At 41.8% G+C, this 15,517-nt stretch overlaps 2 protein-coding genes across 4 annotated transcripts; one reads left to right on the top strand and one right to left on the bottom strand.

Annotated features, from left to right (window-relative positions):
• Window positions 1-266: 266 nt before the first annotated feature.
• leng9 (leukocyte receptor cluster (LRC) member 9) lies at window positions 267-5,952 on the bottom strand. Its single transcript, XM_026184518.1, is given in 9 exon segments — window positions 267-1,024; window positions 1,105-1,228; window positions 1,991-2,174; window positions 2,261-2,590; window positions 2,702-2,829; window positions 3,178-3,271; window positions 5,543-5,665; window positions 5,888-5,933; window positions 5,935-5,952. Coding segments are annotated over 9 exon segments (1,710 nt in total). The 3' UTR covers window positions 267-361.
• Window positions 5,953-5,981: 29 nt separating this feature from the next.
• On the top strand, window positions 5,982-14,416 carry flcn (folliculin). 3 transcript variants are annotated; one of them, XM_026184516.1, is made up of 12 exons: window positions 5,987-6,442; window positions 6,597-6,800; window positions 6,917-7,063; window positions 7,160-7,381; window positions 7,461-7,627; window positions 7,713-7,804; window positions 10,594-10,757; window positions 10,958-11,071; window positions 11,488-11,611; window positions 11,725-11,850; window positions 13,266-13,368; window positions 13,781-14,416. In XM_026184516.1, the coding sequence occupies exons 2-12, from the start codon at window positions 6,597-6,599 to the stop codon at window positions 13,986-13,988; spliced, it is 1,671 nt and encodes a 556-aa protein (XP_026040301.1). In that variant the 5' UTR covers window positions 5,987-6,442; the 3' UTR covers window positions 13,989-14,416. The 3 variants fall into 3 exon arrangements, with proteins under 3 accessions (XP_026040302.1, XP_026040300.1, XP_026040301.1); XM_026184515.1 differs by having other exon boundaries at window positions 5,985-6,442; window positions 6,917-7,381; XM_026184517.1 differs by lacking the exons at window positions 13,266-13,368; window positions 13,781-14,416 and adding an exon at window positions 12,362-13,179 and having other exon boundaries at window positions 5,982-6,442; window positions 6,917-7,381.
• The last annotated feature ends 1,101 nt before the right edge of the window (window positions 14,417-15,517 follow it).

The raw sequence follows: 15,517 nt of genomic DNA, 5'->3' as shown, positions 1-15,517 counted from the left end.
CCTTTTCTTTCCTCTATATCTCATCTAGAAATATGAAACATGAGATTTAGTACCTTAACACAGCGGTCCCCAACCCCCGGGCCTCGGACCGGTACCGGTCCGTGAGTCGTTTGGTACCGGGCCGCGAGAGTTGAGGCTCAGGTATGAAATGTATGGTTTTGAGGGGTTTTAATCGGTTTTCAGCGTTATTTTGTTATCGTTTTTATCGTTAACTCGGTTTTCCTGGGTCTTTTCACGTGTGTTATGAATAAATCTTCTTTTTTTCGGTACCGGTACTAGTTTTATTTTGTTGTATTTATCCGCGACACCTTAAAGGTGTGGCTTATTGCACCCAGTAATGTCTGCAAATCAGACTTCTTTATCATCGAAGTGTTACCGTGCACACCCTCTCATAAAAACCGTCTACTTTAGAGCCGCCCATGGCACAAAGGTGTAAGGTGTTAACTGGCAGACGCCCAAAGTTTAAGCCCTTCCCCACCCTCAGGTCCCCCACACCTTCAAATATCCTCTCGGCCTCCCTGTCCAGTACCCTGGCCAGGCTGAGGTGGTAGCGTGGGTTGTAGGAGTCCCTGTGAAGAAAACCCTCTTTCCTGTAGGCCTCCTGCAGACCGCTGTTGAGCTGCTGTAGGTGGAGCTGAGGCTGAGGACTCACGTACAGCACCTTCCCATTGAAATGTTTCAGCTTCACAGGAAAGGTCACAGCTACCGGCGGGTTTCGGTCCAGTTGTGCAAACCGTTGGAGGATCTCCCCAGCAGCCGCCACCTCAGCGGGGCTGTGCAGCACCAGGAGGCACAGGGTGACGTGAAGGCTGGAGGCGGTTTGCCAGTGAGGAGCAGAGGAAGGTATGAGGGAGGTGAGCTCCTTCTGCAACTGCTGGAAACAGGAGAGGATGGCAGGAGTGTTGGCCCGGAAGGTGATGAAGTGTGTGGGTCTCTTCTTAGGGGGGCGACCACCACGCTTCTCTTCTCTCTGCTCCAGAGGTACAGATGGATTCTTGCTAACTTGTTGGGCTGCAGGATAACTCTGTAGTAGAAAGGGAACATTCAAATAACATAACATACAGTGTAAAAGCAAGATTTCACGGTGAGATGTGCTGTACTCACTATACAGTCTTCATGGCCTTCCCAGCTTTCCTCCCATTCTGGCAGAATCTCCCCCTCACCCTCCTCTTTTACACCCGGTGCCTCCTCTTCGGTTGAGGAACTCTGATCTGCTGAAACCTGATGTCTGGAATCAAAGCAGGTGAGCAAAATCAATAAAGAGCCAGCTGTAAACACACATTTTGAAAAATCCATTCTCTAACTTCTAATTGCAAGTTCTTTTCATTCTCTTACAGCTTGTTACATACCTAACATGTGTCACAAAAGCCTGAATGAGGTTGTTATTTGAGGAAGGCAAGCTATAACTGGAGTGCATTTCTCAGCAGGGATAGCTCAGTAGGTAGAGTGGTGGCCCCATGATCGGAAGGTCGGGGGTTCGACTCCACTGAACGGCTACCCTGAGGTACCCCTGAGCAAGGTACCGTCCCTACACACTGCTCCCCGGGCGCTGCATTGGTGGCTGCCCACTGCTTCACTGGGTAAATGGGTTAAATGCAGAGGAACTATTTCCCTATGGGGACTAACACATACACACACACACAGCTTTTCTCTTATTCTCGTCTTCCTGATGCAGAGGTGTGAGTGAAAGAGATGTGGGTGGAGGTCCTCAGACCTCTAGATAGTAACATGCCATTTGAATGCTCCAATCAGAAACGGTCTGATTTAAATTTCTTACTATAATATACCCCCACCCTTATATTCTGCCTCAAATCACTGATGCTGAAGATCCTCAAGCATCTTTCTCATTTTAAGTGTTTTAACATTTAGCACAAAGTGATTTGGGAAAACAATGTGTAGATGCTAACAATGATTTTGGGGGTGGGGTGGGGGTTCTTTTACTTAAGATCTGTTCTGAGTTATATTTAAACGAGCAACACGAACACCAGACCTATCTGCAGCCTCCTCCACAACACATGGTCCTCGTGACTCCTGTTGTTCCTGAGAAGTGTTTCCTGTACACTCTGGTGGTGGTGGTGGTGCAGACTCAGGGGTGTGAATATTTGTCTCATTCGGCTTCTCTTCCTCTGCAGGTGGCTGCTCGTTAGTTGTTTCAAGCGCTGCTGTATTTTCTTCTAAAACAAAACGTAACATTCAGTCATCTTGCAGAATGCATGTGGTCACATGTAAGGTCTGGCAGCACCAAAGCTGCTTCTCCTACCTCTTACTTCCTCTTCCCCTCCAAAGGGGGGAGCCAGAGATTGACCTGTGGAACCGAAAACTCGGTCAGTCCTGGTGTGGCGGTCCCAGACACGGTGCCCTCTGTAAGTGAAGTACTGGATCCTGTGTCTGGGCAGGGCCAGCTCAACAGTGTAATCACAGTCACATGGGTTGGTCTCCCAGTTGAAGTCACAGAAGGGGCGCTCCAGCACGCCGAGGAATCGATCCACATAGCCCACTACAAATTCTGATGCGTCCACCGATGGGTCCCACAGGATCCGGGAGATCACTTCATCTGCTGTGCGCATACGAGGCTTTTTGTTCACCTCTGCTGAAGAGAAACAGTTAAAAAAAAAGTGAACGGACAAGTTCCAAGAGTATAAAGCGTAATTGGTCTCATGGAAGTATGATCTCACAGAAAGTTAAATAAATGCGGAGTCACCTCTTCTCTCGTTGTGTTTTGGCTTTGGCACTTTATTCACACTGCCCTTCTTGTTCTTGTGTTTTTCTTCTTCCTGTTTTTCATCCACACCAGGACACAGAGCCCCTGAATCATCCTGTAATGGGTCACTAAGAAAGAGAGCGGCAGTGGAAAAAATGCAGAGACAAGGAGATTGAGACAGAAATTTCATCAGTGAGAGTATTCATCATATCTAGCCAACTGTCCTGCAGATAAAAAAAAAATGCAGACAAAAGGTCATTCCAAAGATATTTACATCCATGTCTCTCTGTCTCCAAACCAAGCTTCTAACATCTGTGATCTGAAGATAAACAGCAGCTATTCTACAATAATTTCCAAAGTCTTTTGTGTTAATTTTGAAAATAAATCCACAAGATGCCAAGAAATGATCTGGAAAAAACTATAAATCCTCATTTATGCTTCTGATGACTTTTCTGAATAAAGTAAGGAGAGCAAACCTGTGAGCTAAACGGCATCTGAGGCCAAAATGACATTTTCCTATCCGGAAAAACTGGCACACTTTGGCTCCATCCTTGCAACATTCTGCTGACTCTGAAAGACAGGGCACCAGAGGGAGAGACAGAACAAAAGGTTAAAAATAAAAAGAGCCAACGTTTAATAACACTGAACAGAAGTCATGCAGCATTTCATCCTTTCTTCTGCATTCAAACTATGTCAGAAAAAAACAATGTAATGGCAGCAGAGATCAACAGGTTTTTGTTTAAAGCAGTCCCAAGGCATGTTACATCTTTTATGGTCACTCGTAATTTTAGGTACCCGTCTTTGCTACAATAAGGCAGTACTCAAAATAATGTTTTTCGCCATTGGACCACTAGAACCGTAGAGCTGACTTTTACCCAGGCCCCTTGTTCATTTTCACAGGCCAAAAAAGTCAATGTGAGAAACTTGTAATCTTCTGCTAAGATTGCTGCATAATTTATTAGCATAACTGACTTAGATTTATATTATGAATCTATTTTATTTATTTATTTTATTTTTAAATTGTAGCTGTAAAAATGCTGTGCCCCTCTTTAGATCTCTAAAAAAAAAAGAGTGTGGCTGGTGTCAGTCTGCAAGTTCACAAGAATTCTGCCAAATTTAGACAGACACCTTTCATTTTAGCTTCTTCCTGATTCAGTTGTGCTTTCTCTTTGCAAAACAAGCCGATCCACAGAGGTGATGGTGTTTTAAAGTTAAAACAAGTGAGTTTCATAAGAAACAACATCACTACCCAAATGTACTTCCTTGCTGACCCTGTGTGACTGGGTCATGGGCTACGCTGAATCCTACAAAAAGTCCAACTTCCAAAAACTGCGAGTTCTAAGATTGTATTTCTTCACATTGATCCCAGCTGTAAAACAGAGGAAATTTACACCCTGTTAGTTTATAGTAGTTTTCACTATCAGTGAAACTATCTTCATCTATTAGACTGTAGTCGCTGTTAAGTTAAAGTGTTCAGCAAAGCGATATGATTGATAAATGAACAATATCAGATCACACATGTGCTACTTATACCATACTTTCAGAAGATGTAGTATGTTTCTACTTAGAACAAAATCCATGAAAAATTTGTAAAATTATGTGGTGTAATTGTAACCATAGAAAACAAATGAGCCACTTTGGCCTCTGGTAAAATTACAAGTTTTAAGTTCATTCTTAAAGTAAAATGGAAGAAAGAAATCTGAGATCCTGATGAAGTACCACAGGGCTTTTACTGTATATGATTATCCTTGCACCACATAATACTGAGCAAGTTCTCTTGGATTTTGTTTTTTCTACTGCTACCACCGATGAGCACCTGTCAGATCAGCCATGAGAGCTGTGCAGTACTTTTCTTTCTGATTTTTGTTCATGTAGATTTTCACCGTTTGCTTCTGCGTGTGTTTACATTTTGGCTGATGCCTTATATGAGCTTCCGCATCAATCTGTGTCACTCACACAGACATCTGGAAAAAGGATTCCTTATCGTCTGTCCATTTATTAGAAAACCCTCTTATCATTCCCGTTACCATGCTGTGTCATAAATAAATGAGTGAGAAAGAGGCATGGAGAAAATGATGTGTACAGTCCATCTCCAGTCCACTTCCACTGAGTATTATCATATGACAGGTGGCAGTGACTCAACTCAGAGGACTCAAATGTCAGCCAAGTATGCTGTACATGACGAAGTTGCCTTTACACCCAAATAACACGCATCCTGCAATACTATTTAGAGACAGGAGAAATGGACGTGACTCATGACACAAATACTTTACTTATTAGCTCTGAGTTATTTATTAGAAAGGGAGATGGTTGTCTGGATCAGCCACAAGTTTTGGGAGAGTTTTCAACTCTCTTAAATTGAATGCCTATAAGTAAATGTCTAAGCATAAAATTAAACATTACAACTTTGAAATTCTTTAGTATAAATAAAGTTAATCCACAGATTAGTCCGCTGAGTTCCGAGTGGGAGCAGAAGCGGGCAGATCAGAGTCAGTCAATCCTGAAACATTTCCAGCTAAGCAGAGTGGCCCAGCAGGACGTGAAAAATGTAGGAAACAGTTCAATACAGTACTGGACTCCATCCTTCAGCCCCCCTTCTGATGATAAGAGGATCCGGCCACGCGATTACAAAACTAAGACCTGGCCAGAACTCACACCACAGGCTGAACAATATGATTTATAAGTGGATTACTAGGAAAATAATAAGCTGGTGTAATCATATGAGTCAACCAGCAGGGTTTTACTGTACATGTCTAATAACAAGATGTGTTTCAAACCACCTTAGAAGCTTTCACAGACTCACTTTAGATTACATATAGTAAATGTGCGAAACTGATTTACCTCCTTTGGCTTTTGGGGTGTCTTTGCCACTCTGAGAGTCAGCGGGGACCCCTGCCTGTGGACTCGGTGTGTCAGTCGGGTCGGTGGGGGGAACTCCTGATCCACCTGAAGCCATCCTAAGATCTGAGATTTAAAAGTCAGAAAAATCTGCCGTGTCACTCACTGTGTGCAAGTTATCTCTTTGTTGACTACTTAAGAGTGACACACCTATAAAAATTTCATGTTTTAATGCGGAAGTGACGGATTAACGTTGTACAGTGTTAAAAGAAAAGCTAATAAACCAGCTAGTCTGCTAAGATAGCATAATCAAACCATATATACGCTTATAAATCAACCGGAACATACCTTGTAGTACACAAACCTTCAATGAAAACAGTTCCGACTTTTTTTTTATTGCCCTTTAACCCCATGTTTGTTATACCAGATTGGGTTATGGGTAATGTAGTTCCACTTTTTCGTTTGCCGAGGAATGGCTCGTTTGTCGTACATAAAGCCTGATATTGGAACACAGAAAAGTCGAAAAACTCTTAAATATGTTCGCGTGCTTTCGCGTCACTGGTAAAGCATTAAAGATGTTTTTGATTCGACGGATAAAACTGAGAAAATGAGCAGCAGTTGGCAGCCACGCGTCACTTGTGCCGGAGCGCGTGACTCTGCATCATGTGACGAGGTCTGTTTTTGTTGCCTGCTGACAGCTACACAAAGGACAAAAAAGTGTAGAAAGCCTCAATTAAAATGTTAGGAACGATGGCTTTTTAAAATACAGGCTCGATGAAGATTTAATTTTGTTTCACGGCGCTGTTATTTTTTTAACGGCACGGCTTTTTGAACACTACGTCCAATGAATACCTCTTTGTGAAGTGTCACCAGTCATTTGTTGAACGTGGTTCTGCACTGAAGGTAAGACCGTCTCATACTGCCACTTGTACCCGTATTTTAACCCCAGTGTAATCTGGTAACGTCAGTGATTAACCAGAACTAGATGTAGGTGTCCTGATCTAAATCAGACATCTTTAGCACAGTAAACATATGAAAACTTGTCTTGTTCTTTCAGATGAATGCTCTGGTGGCTCTCTGTCACTTCTGTGAGCTCCATGGCCCTCGAACCCTGTTCTGCACTGAGGCACTACACCCGCCTTCCCCATCCCCTTCATCCCAGGTAGGTGCCCAAATGCCAGGGGACCGAGATGGTGACCGTGATGGTGAAGGTCTAACCATGAAGGCCAACAGCTCAGCCACACAGAAAGAAATGTGTGAGGTGAGTAGAAGGGGCCTGACTGTGACTTTATCAGATGCTTGGATCCCTCGCTTTATTTGTTCCTTCATTAATTTTCAGCCTTAAAGTACTGATTTCCTTTTTTCTTTGTCTCGTAGGGTTGCCGATCCTTGCCTGCATCTCACCCGGGCTTTGTTAGCATTGATGATGAAACAGGCATCCGCTTCCTTAGTCACCAGCACCCCAGACAGCCCCAGCTTTTCAGCGTGGTCCGACAGGCTTGCGTACGCAGTCTCAGCTGTGAGGTAATTAGTGACATGTTTATGTGGGTGTTGTCTGTGGGCTTTAATCGGCTGATTACTGATATACTTCGTTGTGTTTTCTGTTTGTTTTGGTGTCAGGTGTGTCCCGGACGTGAAGGGCCCATTTTTTTTGGAGACGAGCAACATGGATTTGTGTTCTCACACACCTTCTTTATCAAAGACAGTCTCGCTAGAGGCTTCCAGCGTTGGTACAGTATTGTTATGGTAGCCATGGACAGAATCTACCTTATAAACTCCTGGCCTTTCCTGCTGCGTCACCTGAAGCTCACTATACAGAGTCTGCAGAGCACAGCTCTAAAGGTAGAGCACGTATATAAACATAATAAACTCAGCAGACTTATTAGTGCTTCTGATGTCTTTGGACTGTCCTTTCCATTAGGTGTTTGACAATGAACAGGGAGTTTGTCCCCAGCGAGCTGTGAGGATGAACAGTGCATTTTCACCTGCAGTTTTTCCACACCAAAGGAGCGGCAATGCAGCCCGATCGCTGACTTCGCTCACCCAGCATCCTAACCTCTGGGCCAGCCTGCACTCCTCCTTTAGCTGGTGAGTCATTAGGTTCAAAGAAACTGTTCTTCTTTTTCCAGTCAGTCTCTCACCTGGCTAATGAGTGGTCTCACCTCACTTCCAGGTTACTTAAAGCTTGTGGTAGCCGTCTGACGGAGAAGCTCCTGGAAGGAGCCCCCACCGAGGACACTCTGGTGCTCATAGAGAGACAAACGGGTAGATGCATTGACCTCGATTAAGAGGCGTGATATTTATTTATGCATATACAGTTGTGATCAGAAGTTTGCATACACTCATCATGAACATGAATCTCATAGTAATTTTGGGCTTTAAATGATTCGTTTGAACTGTTATTTTTTCCACAGTGGAATGACATCTTTAATGACTTTAAAAAGCAAGAACTGAATGTACAAGATTGAATTTATTTGGGATTTTCTCGAATCCACACAGTGTCAAAAGTATACATACAGACTCAAATATATACATACACTCCCTCTAAAATTTGGTTTAATGTTCCTTAGGAAGTTGCACCTTAATTGCTCAATAAGTATCTGGCATATTTTGGGGGCTGGGTAGTTGACCCATCTTCTTGGCAGAGTTCATTTAGATTTGTTGGTTTGTTGAATCAGCTCAGCTTATAAGCATAGTCCACAGATTTTCTGAGTGAGGTCAGGGCTTTGGGAAGGTCATTTCAGATGCTTAGTGTTAGCCTGCTTTATCCCTTCCAAAACCAGGTTTGATGTGTTTATCCTGTGGGAATACCAACTGTGTGGAGTTAGTCATCCTTCTTCATTATCCTTTCCACTTTGTACAACTTATTATTTGACTGTCAGTCAAAAGGTCTTACAGCACAATGCTTGACATTTCAAGGCAGACTTGAGCCTTGGTGCTTCCTGGCTCAAGTCTTCCAGTATCAACTGACGGTGACAGTATGGGTCTTCTTACAGAACCTGGTAAAGTGGTGACATATCTGAATAATTTGTACTTGCGTACAATGGTTTTAACTGATAACCTTCGAATCTGTGTATTTTCTGATCTGTTGGTTAGAATGGATCCAAGAGACCGTCCCAGCTTGTGTAAATCTGCAGTTCTTCTTCTTAGATCTTCCCTGAGTTCCTTTGACTTTCCCATTGTTCTGAGTAGTGGTTCATCCAATGAGTGCTGTCAAACAAATCTCTTTATGCTGGCAACGAGAGAAAATTAATAGGGCTTGGCAAGTAAAGACTTTGTAGAACCTTCAGCGCAACAGTGAATAGCCAAATAAGAATTGGGTGCACCAGTTATAGCCAAACTGGTGCACCCAATTCTTATTTTTTAAAGTCATTAAAGATGTTGGCTGTGCAATTATTCTACCCTGGAACATGAACTGTGTTCCAGTGCAGAAGGATAATCTAACCAGCAAATTCTTGTGGTTCTCTGAGGTCCCACAGGTGGGGCTCAGACAACCAGTTGAAAAATATGAAGTTGAAAAAAATGCATTTAAAAGGAAAATAGGCGAAAAGGAGATTTCTGATGTAAATTGCTGAAGCTTTTAAACAAAATTCAACGTGCATCTTTTTTTCTTGTTGATGATTGGTTTAAAAAAATGTGCAGTATCACCTTGACTCAGCTTCTGAAGTGGAACGTGTGTGAAAAAGTTTAAAAACCACTTCTTTTAGATGTGGTAAGGTTCATTTTGTTCCTAAATTAACCTAAACTCATGACAGCATGTCATTAGTTTGAACAACATGCTTATGGTTGTTATCATCTGACTGAGAAAGCTCTGGTGAAAGTGTGAATCACCAGACAAGTCTGTGGAGAGACGCCAGAAAAACAGTGATTCACTAAAGCATCCCAACTTTCCAGAGAGTTTACACAATTCCAGTCAGTATTCAGTAATATCATGTACAAAAAAAGAAACCCAACATTTACAGTGAAACTTTCTCTGACAGTATTAGCTCTGTAATTTTAAATCCTATTCTGGGTCATTTGACCAAGAATCTGTTCATTTATACACCAAATGGACACTCATTACATAGACTTTGCTAGGAGATGGTTGAGTCCTGTTTTACCTTTAGAAGTGCTTTAATTATTTGTGACAAAGATTCATCAAGGTGCTGGAATCATTCCTCGGAGATTTTGGTTCATAATGACATGACAACATCACACAGTATCTTCAGATTTATGACAATGCATTTATAACAATAAGTAAACAATACCGATCTTAGCTGTGGCAATTAAATGGTTCTTTATTGGTACTAAGAATCCAAAAAATGTGGGCCAAACCACAAGCAGCTGCCTGAACTGTTGATGAAAGACAGGATGGATTCATGTTATTTATTCTGACCCTACTATCTGAATATTGCAGCGGAAAGTGAGACTCATCACTAGGCAGTATTTTTCCAAGTTTCCAATTGGAAGTTGTCCAGTTTTGGTGATTCTCCTCTGATGTCAACAAGGCATTTTCACCTAGAGAACTGCTCCTTACTGTATATTTTCTTTTCTCTTTTTTCTTTACTGGGTATTTTCTTCTTTTTTTTCCATTCTCTGTAAACTCTGTGTGGTTGTGTGGGAACATCAGCAGTTTCTGAACTGCTAAGATCAGGCCACAGCCCACCATGCAACATTGAAAGTCTCATAAATCACCTTTCTTCCCCATTATGATGATCACTTTAAACGTCAGCAGGTCATGTTGACCATGACTACATGAATAAATGAACAGGGTTGCTATCATGTGAGTTGGCCGGATATTTGTGTTACCAAGTAGTTGAAACACTGTACTTAGTAATGTGGTCGCTATGCAGTGCAGGTCATAGGTGTTACTAACAGAGTCTGTTTTTTTTGTTTTGGAAACAGTGGGTAGCTATCCTCATGTGTGCACTATGATGATAGTTGTGTAGGTATGACTCGTGTGGTGTATGAACCGCCGTTTATCACAGTTTCCTACGGAAATTCCCCACATTTGTAATGAACCTTTGCTTGAAAGCATTTGCTTTTTCTGTTTTTTAATGTCATGTGTTTTAAAGAGCAAGAGGAGGAAATGAGCTGCTGGGAGGGAGCAGAAGGAGGTGCTTCAAAGACGCAGAGACACCTGTCAGAGACCGAGCTGGCCCACAACTTCCTGAGCGATGATACAAAACTGGATGAATTACCTGGTCCAAAATTTAGGTCACTGAGGCATTTGAGACAGGTGAACTTAAGCACATTTGTAGTTTGCTAATGTATACCCAACTTAATCATGAACAGCGATAGAAAACTGAGATTGAATAAAGAAAAATACGTGTTTTTACAATCATTTATATGGTAAAGTGATGCATATTGGTTAAAAAAATAGCTCATACACTATGTCTGTGAGCTGTTGCTTGGTAAACATTGTGGTTCGTTCGGCAGGTCCTCGGGGCTCCTGACTTTCGACAGCTAGCCTGGCACGTGCTCATGGGAAATCAGGTCATATGGAGAGGTGCAGATCCAGTTCTCATCCAGTCAGCTTTTACAGTGCTAAAGGTACTCTGCTCCAGTGGTGTGGCCTTTGTAGATAGAGCGTTGTATTATAATATGGGTAAACATGAACTTTTGGGGCAGGGGAGCGCACCTACTATTTGTGTGAGGGTGTAATGCTGTTGTTATTGCACAGTTTTGACCTTTTCTTTTGCGACTACATGCTCTCCTGGGGTTTTCTTTGTGGTTATTTTTCATTTGAATACTTGAAAGATAAATTTTTAATGTTATCAGTATATAATTTTAAGACAAGTTCATACTGTAATGTTTGTGTTACTTTACCACAGTTCTTTAGTAGTTGTCAGAAAAGCATCACTTATAGCATTAATGAGTAAGCAGAGACAGCGAGGCTGTGTGAATGTTAGCCAGATCAAACAGTGTATCATCACGGCCATTAACTCACTTCTCTATTTTCCCATTAGTCTTTGCTCCCGGTAGGCTGTGTGCGCTCCGTGCCATACAGCTCTCAGTACGAAGAGGCCTACAAGTGCAACTTTCTGGGTCTCTGCCCCGATGTGCCTATTCCAGCTCACGTCAGCTCCTCAGGTGCAAGAAGCTCTTTGAGATTTGTAGATCGCTGTGTGAGATTCTCTGTCAAAAACTGTAGATGTGTATTTGCAGATTAAACTGTAATAATTTTGCTTCGATTTGCTCTTCAGAGTTTACAGTGCTCGTGGACGTCACCTCAGAGAGAAGCTGTCACATCCCAGCTGTAAGAGAAGACGACATCAGCTCGCTTTATCAGTTCACCATCACCAGTGCCAACACACAACCTATAGACAGGGGTGAGTACATCAGTCTTGATTTAATTTGCTGCATGTTTGTTGCCTCTGTTAGCGTTACACAATTTACAGTCTGGGAACCCATCGGCTTGTCTGCTGATTAATCCTCTGAGGCCAAAGGTTTTTTTCACGGCTTCCTGTGTAGTCGGCGTTTTTCTGTTCGTTGCTTTCTTTCTGTGCTTTTTGCTCATTCTTTACAAAAAGGCAGGTAAATTAAAAGACCGATAATAAAAAGCTTCATTTTCTACGGCAGCCGATGTTTTCAGGTTTCCATCTTGACAAATGCCATCCTTCCTTTGCTCTTCACACAGAAAGCTTACAGCCATGTAACCCCAGCCTGCTCTAGCCTAATTGATTGATACCACATGGACTAAAAGCAGATTACAAATAGATGTCTTTATATGTAGAATCTATTTATAGAGATTACAAATTTACATTTATCATCATCTGACTCTGTATCAGTGAAAAGGACAGATTTTTTTCCCCTCCTGATTCATTAACCCTTGTTTACTAGTTGTTTCCCACAGAATATATATCAGAGAATCCATCTCACATGTCTTCAGACTTTGTGCCAGCAGACAAACCAAACTGGTTCTGGGCAAATCAGAGCTCTGTGATGAACTTAGAGTCAGAAGGTCACGGCTACAGGTGTGTTTTAGGTTTTACAGGTGCACCGAACATCGTTTTTTTACAGCAATTCCTACTAATAAATTCCTATTAATTCAGTAAAACGTAAATGAAAAAAGTTCCCATTAATCACTATCTATTATAGAAATTTCTAGCCTTTTTTTCTTAACACTCGATTCCTTTACAAAAATAGGGCCCCATTACTTGATCATGTCATAAAACTTATACCAACATATACCAGGATTAAACGTGACGTTAAACTTCTTCGCGCTGACAGAGAGGGGAGTTTAAGATCAAAGTAGGCTGTATGTCGCCCGCATTGTGAAACGAGTTTGACACCCCTCCTTTAAAGGGTTCTGACTATATAGGAACACACACACACACAGCAGAATACACAAAAGCAACAAACATACCAGCATACCTGAGAAAGGGTCAAAAACTAAATCCAAATTATAAACTTCAAAGCTACAGAAACCTAAAACATGAGAATGAGTAACCTTTCGAGTAAACAGCAAAACATTTGCTGCGTAGCTGGTTGCAGCGACTGCTTGCAAGCTCATAAAGCTACTCAGACCACGGCCTGTTTTTCCTTTTCGCGCTCTCTGCATCCTGTGGTTCGTCAGTCTGATTTGTTGACGTTTTCTCACAGCAGACGGTTATACACAAATAGTTCAACCAATCACCTACTAAGAGTTTTTAATTTTTTTTGCTTGACTCTTTTTTTTTTTTTTTTTCCCTCAACTTTCCCACATGGTTCTTCCACTGACTAAATCTTTGTCCTCTTTCTCCAGGTCCAGCATTACTGAACAAGCTGGAGGTCGCTCTGTGCAATGAGAACCTGTCGGTGGATGTTGTGTCTCACTGCCTGCTGTGTTTGAAGGAGGAGTGGATGAAGTGAGTAAAGCTCCTTTATGCCACGTTCCAGATACTTCAGAACTCGGATGTCGGAACAGCGCATTTTACAAAAAGCCAGCAAAAACAGAATTTGTTTAGGTTCTCATTAAGGTAGAGCCATTCAGGGAGAAACAGGGAAAAACACATTAATGGATAGAGCTCGATCACTGCTCACTATTTAATGAGTCAAAAACACACAACACTTGCAGTACAGATTAAAAGTTTATAATTTTACTGTTGTTTACATTCAGTACTGCCATCTTGGATTGCTAACTTAGGATATTTCCAAGTGGGAAGTCTTATTGAGAGGGCGTTCCACACAAAGATTCCCACCGGAAACTTGGTGTTTCCGAATTCTGTCTTCTTCAGGAAGGCAGAATTAGTCTTAAGTGTGATCTATTTGTTTTTTCAGTAAAGTCAAAGTGCTGTTCAAGTTCTCCAAAGTGGACGGTCGAGGAAGAGAGGACACGCAGAAGGTTCTGGCACTCCTCGGTGCTACGGGGCCCGGGGAAGAGGACAACGTCAGGCTGCTCAAGTACTGGATGACTGGACTTAGCAAAACATACAAGAGCCATTTAATGACAGCTGTCCGAGGAGGGGAGAGGAGCCCCAGCCAGTGACAAAGAAGAGGAGGAGGAGATTAGGATAAAGAAAGGGGAGCTGAAATGAGGGGGGATGCCATTTCTTTGACGTTCCCCTTGTTTTGTTTTGTTTTCTTTTATTAATTTGTTTAGTTTTGGGGGGTTTTCTTACCCACATTCTTGTCATTTAATGACAGGACTGTGAACGGATGACACAAAGGGTTTCGCTCGTCAATTATGGTTGTTTTCAGTAACTGTTGTGTATCTAACGATGATGATTATCTTGCTCACTAAACAAGTAGAATCAGTTTGGATAATGCATGAGGGCTTTTATTTGTCAAAGGGAACTCTTATAGGAGACCTTTTTATACAGATATGTAAAGCTTAGCTTATTACAAAAAAAGACTTTGCACTTTGTTTACTCCTGCTGATGTTTTAAAATAAAATAAAACCAATGTAAACTTTGAGCCTGACATCCTTTCTTGACCCATGGTTGGCTCCACCTTGTGGTGAATAGAAAGAAAATGGGAGGGAAAGTGAAGCGGAGGTGGAGACCTTTTGTTTCTCCATCACCTCCCACTCGTTTGAAGGTCTTCCTGCGAGCAAGCTTTAAGTGGTGTAAGACAGCACTTTTAAAGAAAAAATTTTCCCCCAAGTCCTGAAACATACAAAAAGTGTTGCCTAACAAGGACCCGGGACAGATGACCACATCGGCAGGATTTGGGGTTTTTAATGAACCAGTCACTCTGATCTGCTTTTGTTTTTTCCATGCCAGTTATATGAGCCTGTTGATGTGCTGAAGCTCGCAGACTTTACTCAGTAAAATGTGGCTTTATTTAAGTTGGAGGATGTTTTTGAAAAAAAATTTCATGACCCCAAAATTTTAAGTTTCAAACTTGTGTTTTAGTCCTAATTATGAAGGAAAAAGTGAGTTTGCATATATTGGAGTGACTAGGTTTTTTTTCCTATTTAAAGGAATGCACTTCTTTTGTTTTTATTAAATCTGGATTTCATTTGTTGAGTTAGGCTCCGACATGTGTGGACTTCATCTGCAGCAGCTTCACAAATTTTCTGCGTATTTACTTCCCTCTGAATTTTAAATGCAGTATGAACCAGGAAGACGGCACTCTGACTAGATATTTATATCAATCATTATAAACGTAGCATAAGTAAAGAGGTTTTGATTTAGTCATGCCTTGGGGAATATGGAGCCCTCGCTTGCTGCGGCTGTCTGGTTTCCTTTTCCTGTCAGTAGAGATACCTCTCTGGGAAATTTTCCTCTGTCGTTTGGCTTATGATCCAACAAACATGAAGAATAACGACTTCCTTCCTTTCATCATTAATCAACTCCTGTTGACATCTGACTGATATCCCAAACCAACGTGATGCTTTGCGTAACCTGAGGCCACAAAACAACACTTTACAGACAGGATGATGACAGCTGTGCACAGCTATCATCACAATCATACCATACAACTCTGTAAAGCCAATTTTAACATTAATGACTAAAGAAAGCAGTCATGTTGGGATGACTTGCATCTTCTGGCAATTCAGTGTTGCAATCTTTC

The sequence above is a fragment of the Astatotilapia calliptera genome, chromosome 11 (assembly GCF_900246225.1).
Source record: "Astatotilapia calliptera chromosome 11, fAstCal1.2, whole genome shotgun sequence".
Lineage (NCBI taxonomy): Eukaryota > Metazoa > Chordata > Actinopteri > Cichliformes > Cichlidae > Astatotilapia > Astatotilapia calliptera.
This window is presented reverse-complemented; position numbering and strand designations above follow the sequence as displayed.

Bases quoted from the DNA above. Each gene is read 5' to 3' on its own strand.
- flcn (XM_026184515.1), top strand. From the start codon at position 6,597: ATGAATGCTCTGGTGGCTCTCTGTCACTTCTGTGAGCTCCATGGCCCT. The intron at 7,628-7,712 runs GTGAGTCATTAG...CCTCACTTCCAG, and splicing joins CTGCACTCCTCCTTTAGCTG to GTTACTTAAAGCTTGTGGTA. The intron at 11,072-11,487 runs GTACTCTGCTCC...TTTTCCCATTAG, and splicing joins CAGCTTTTACAGTGCTAAAG to TCTTTGCTCCCGGTAGGCTG.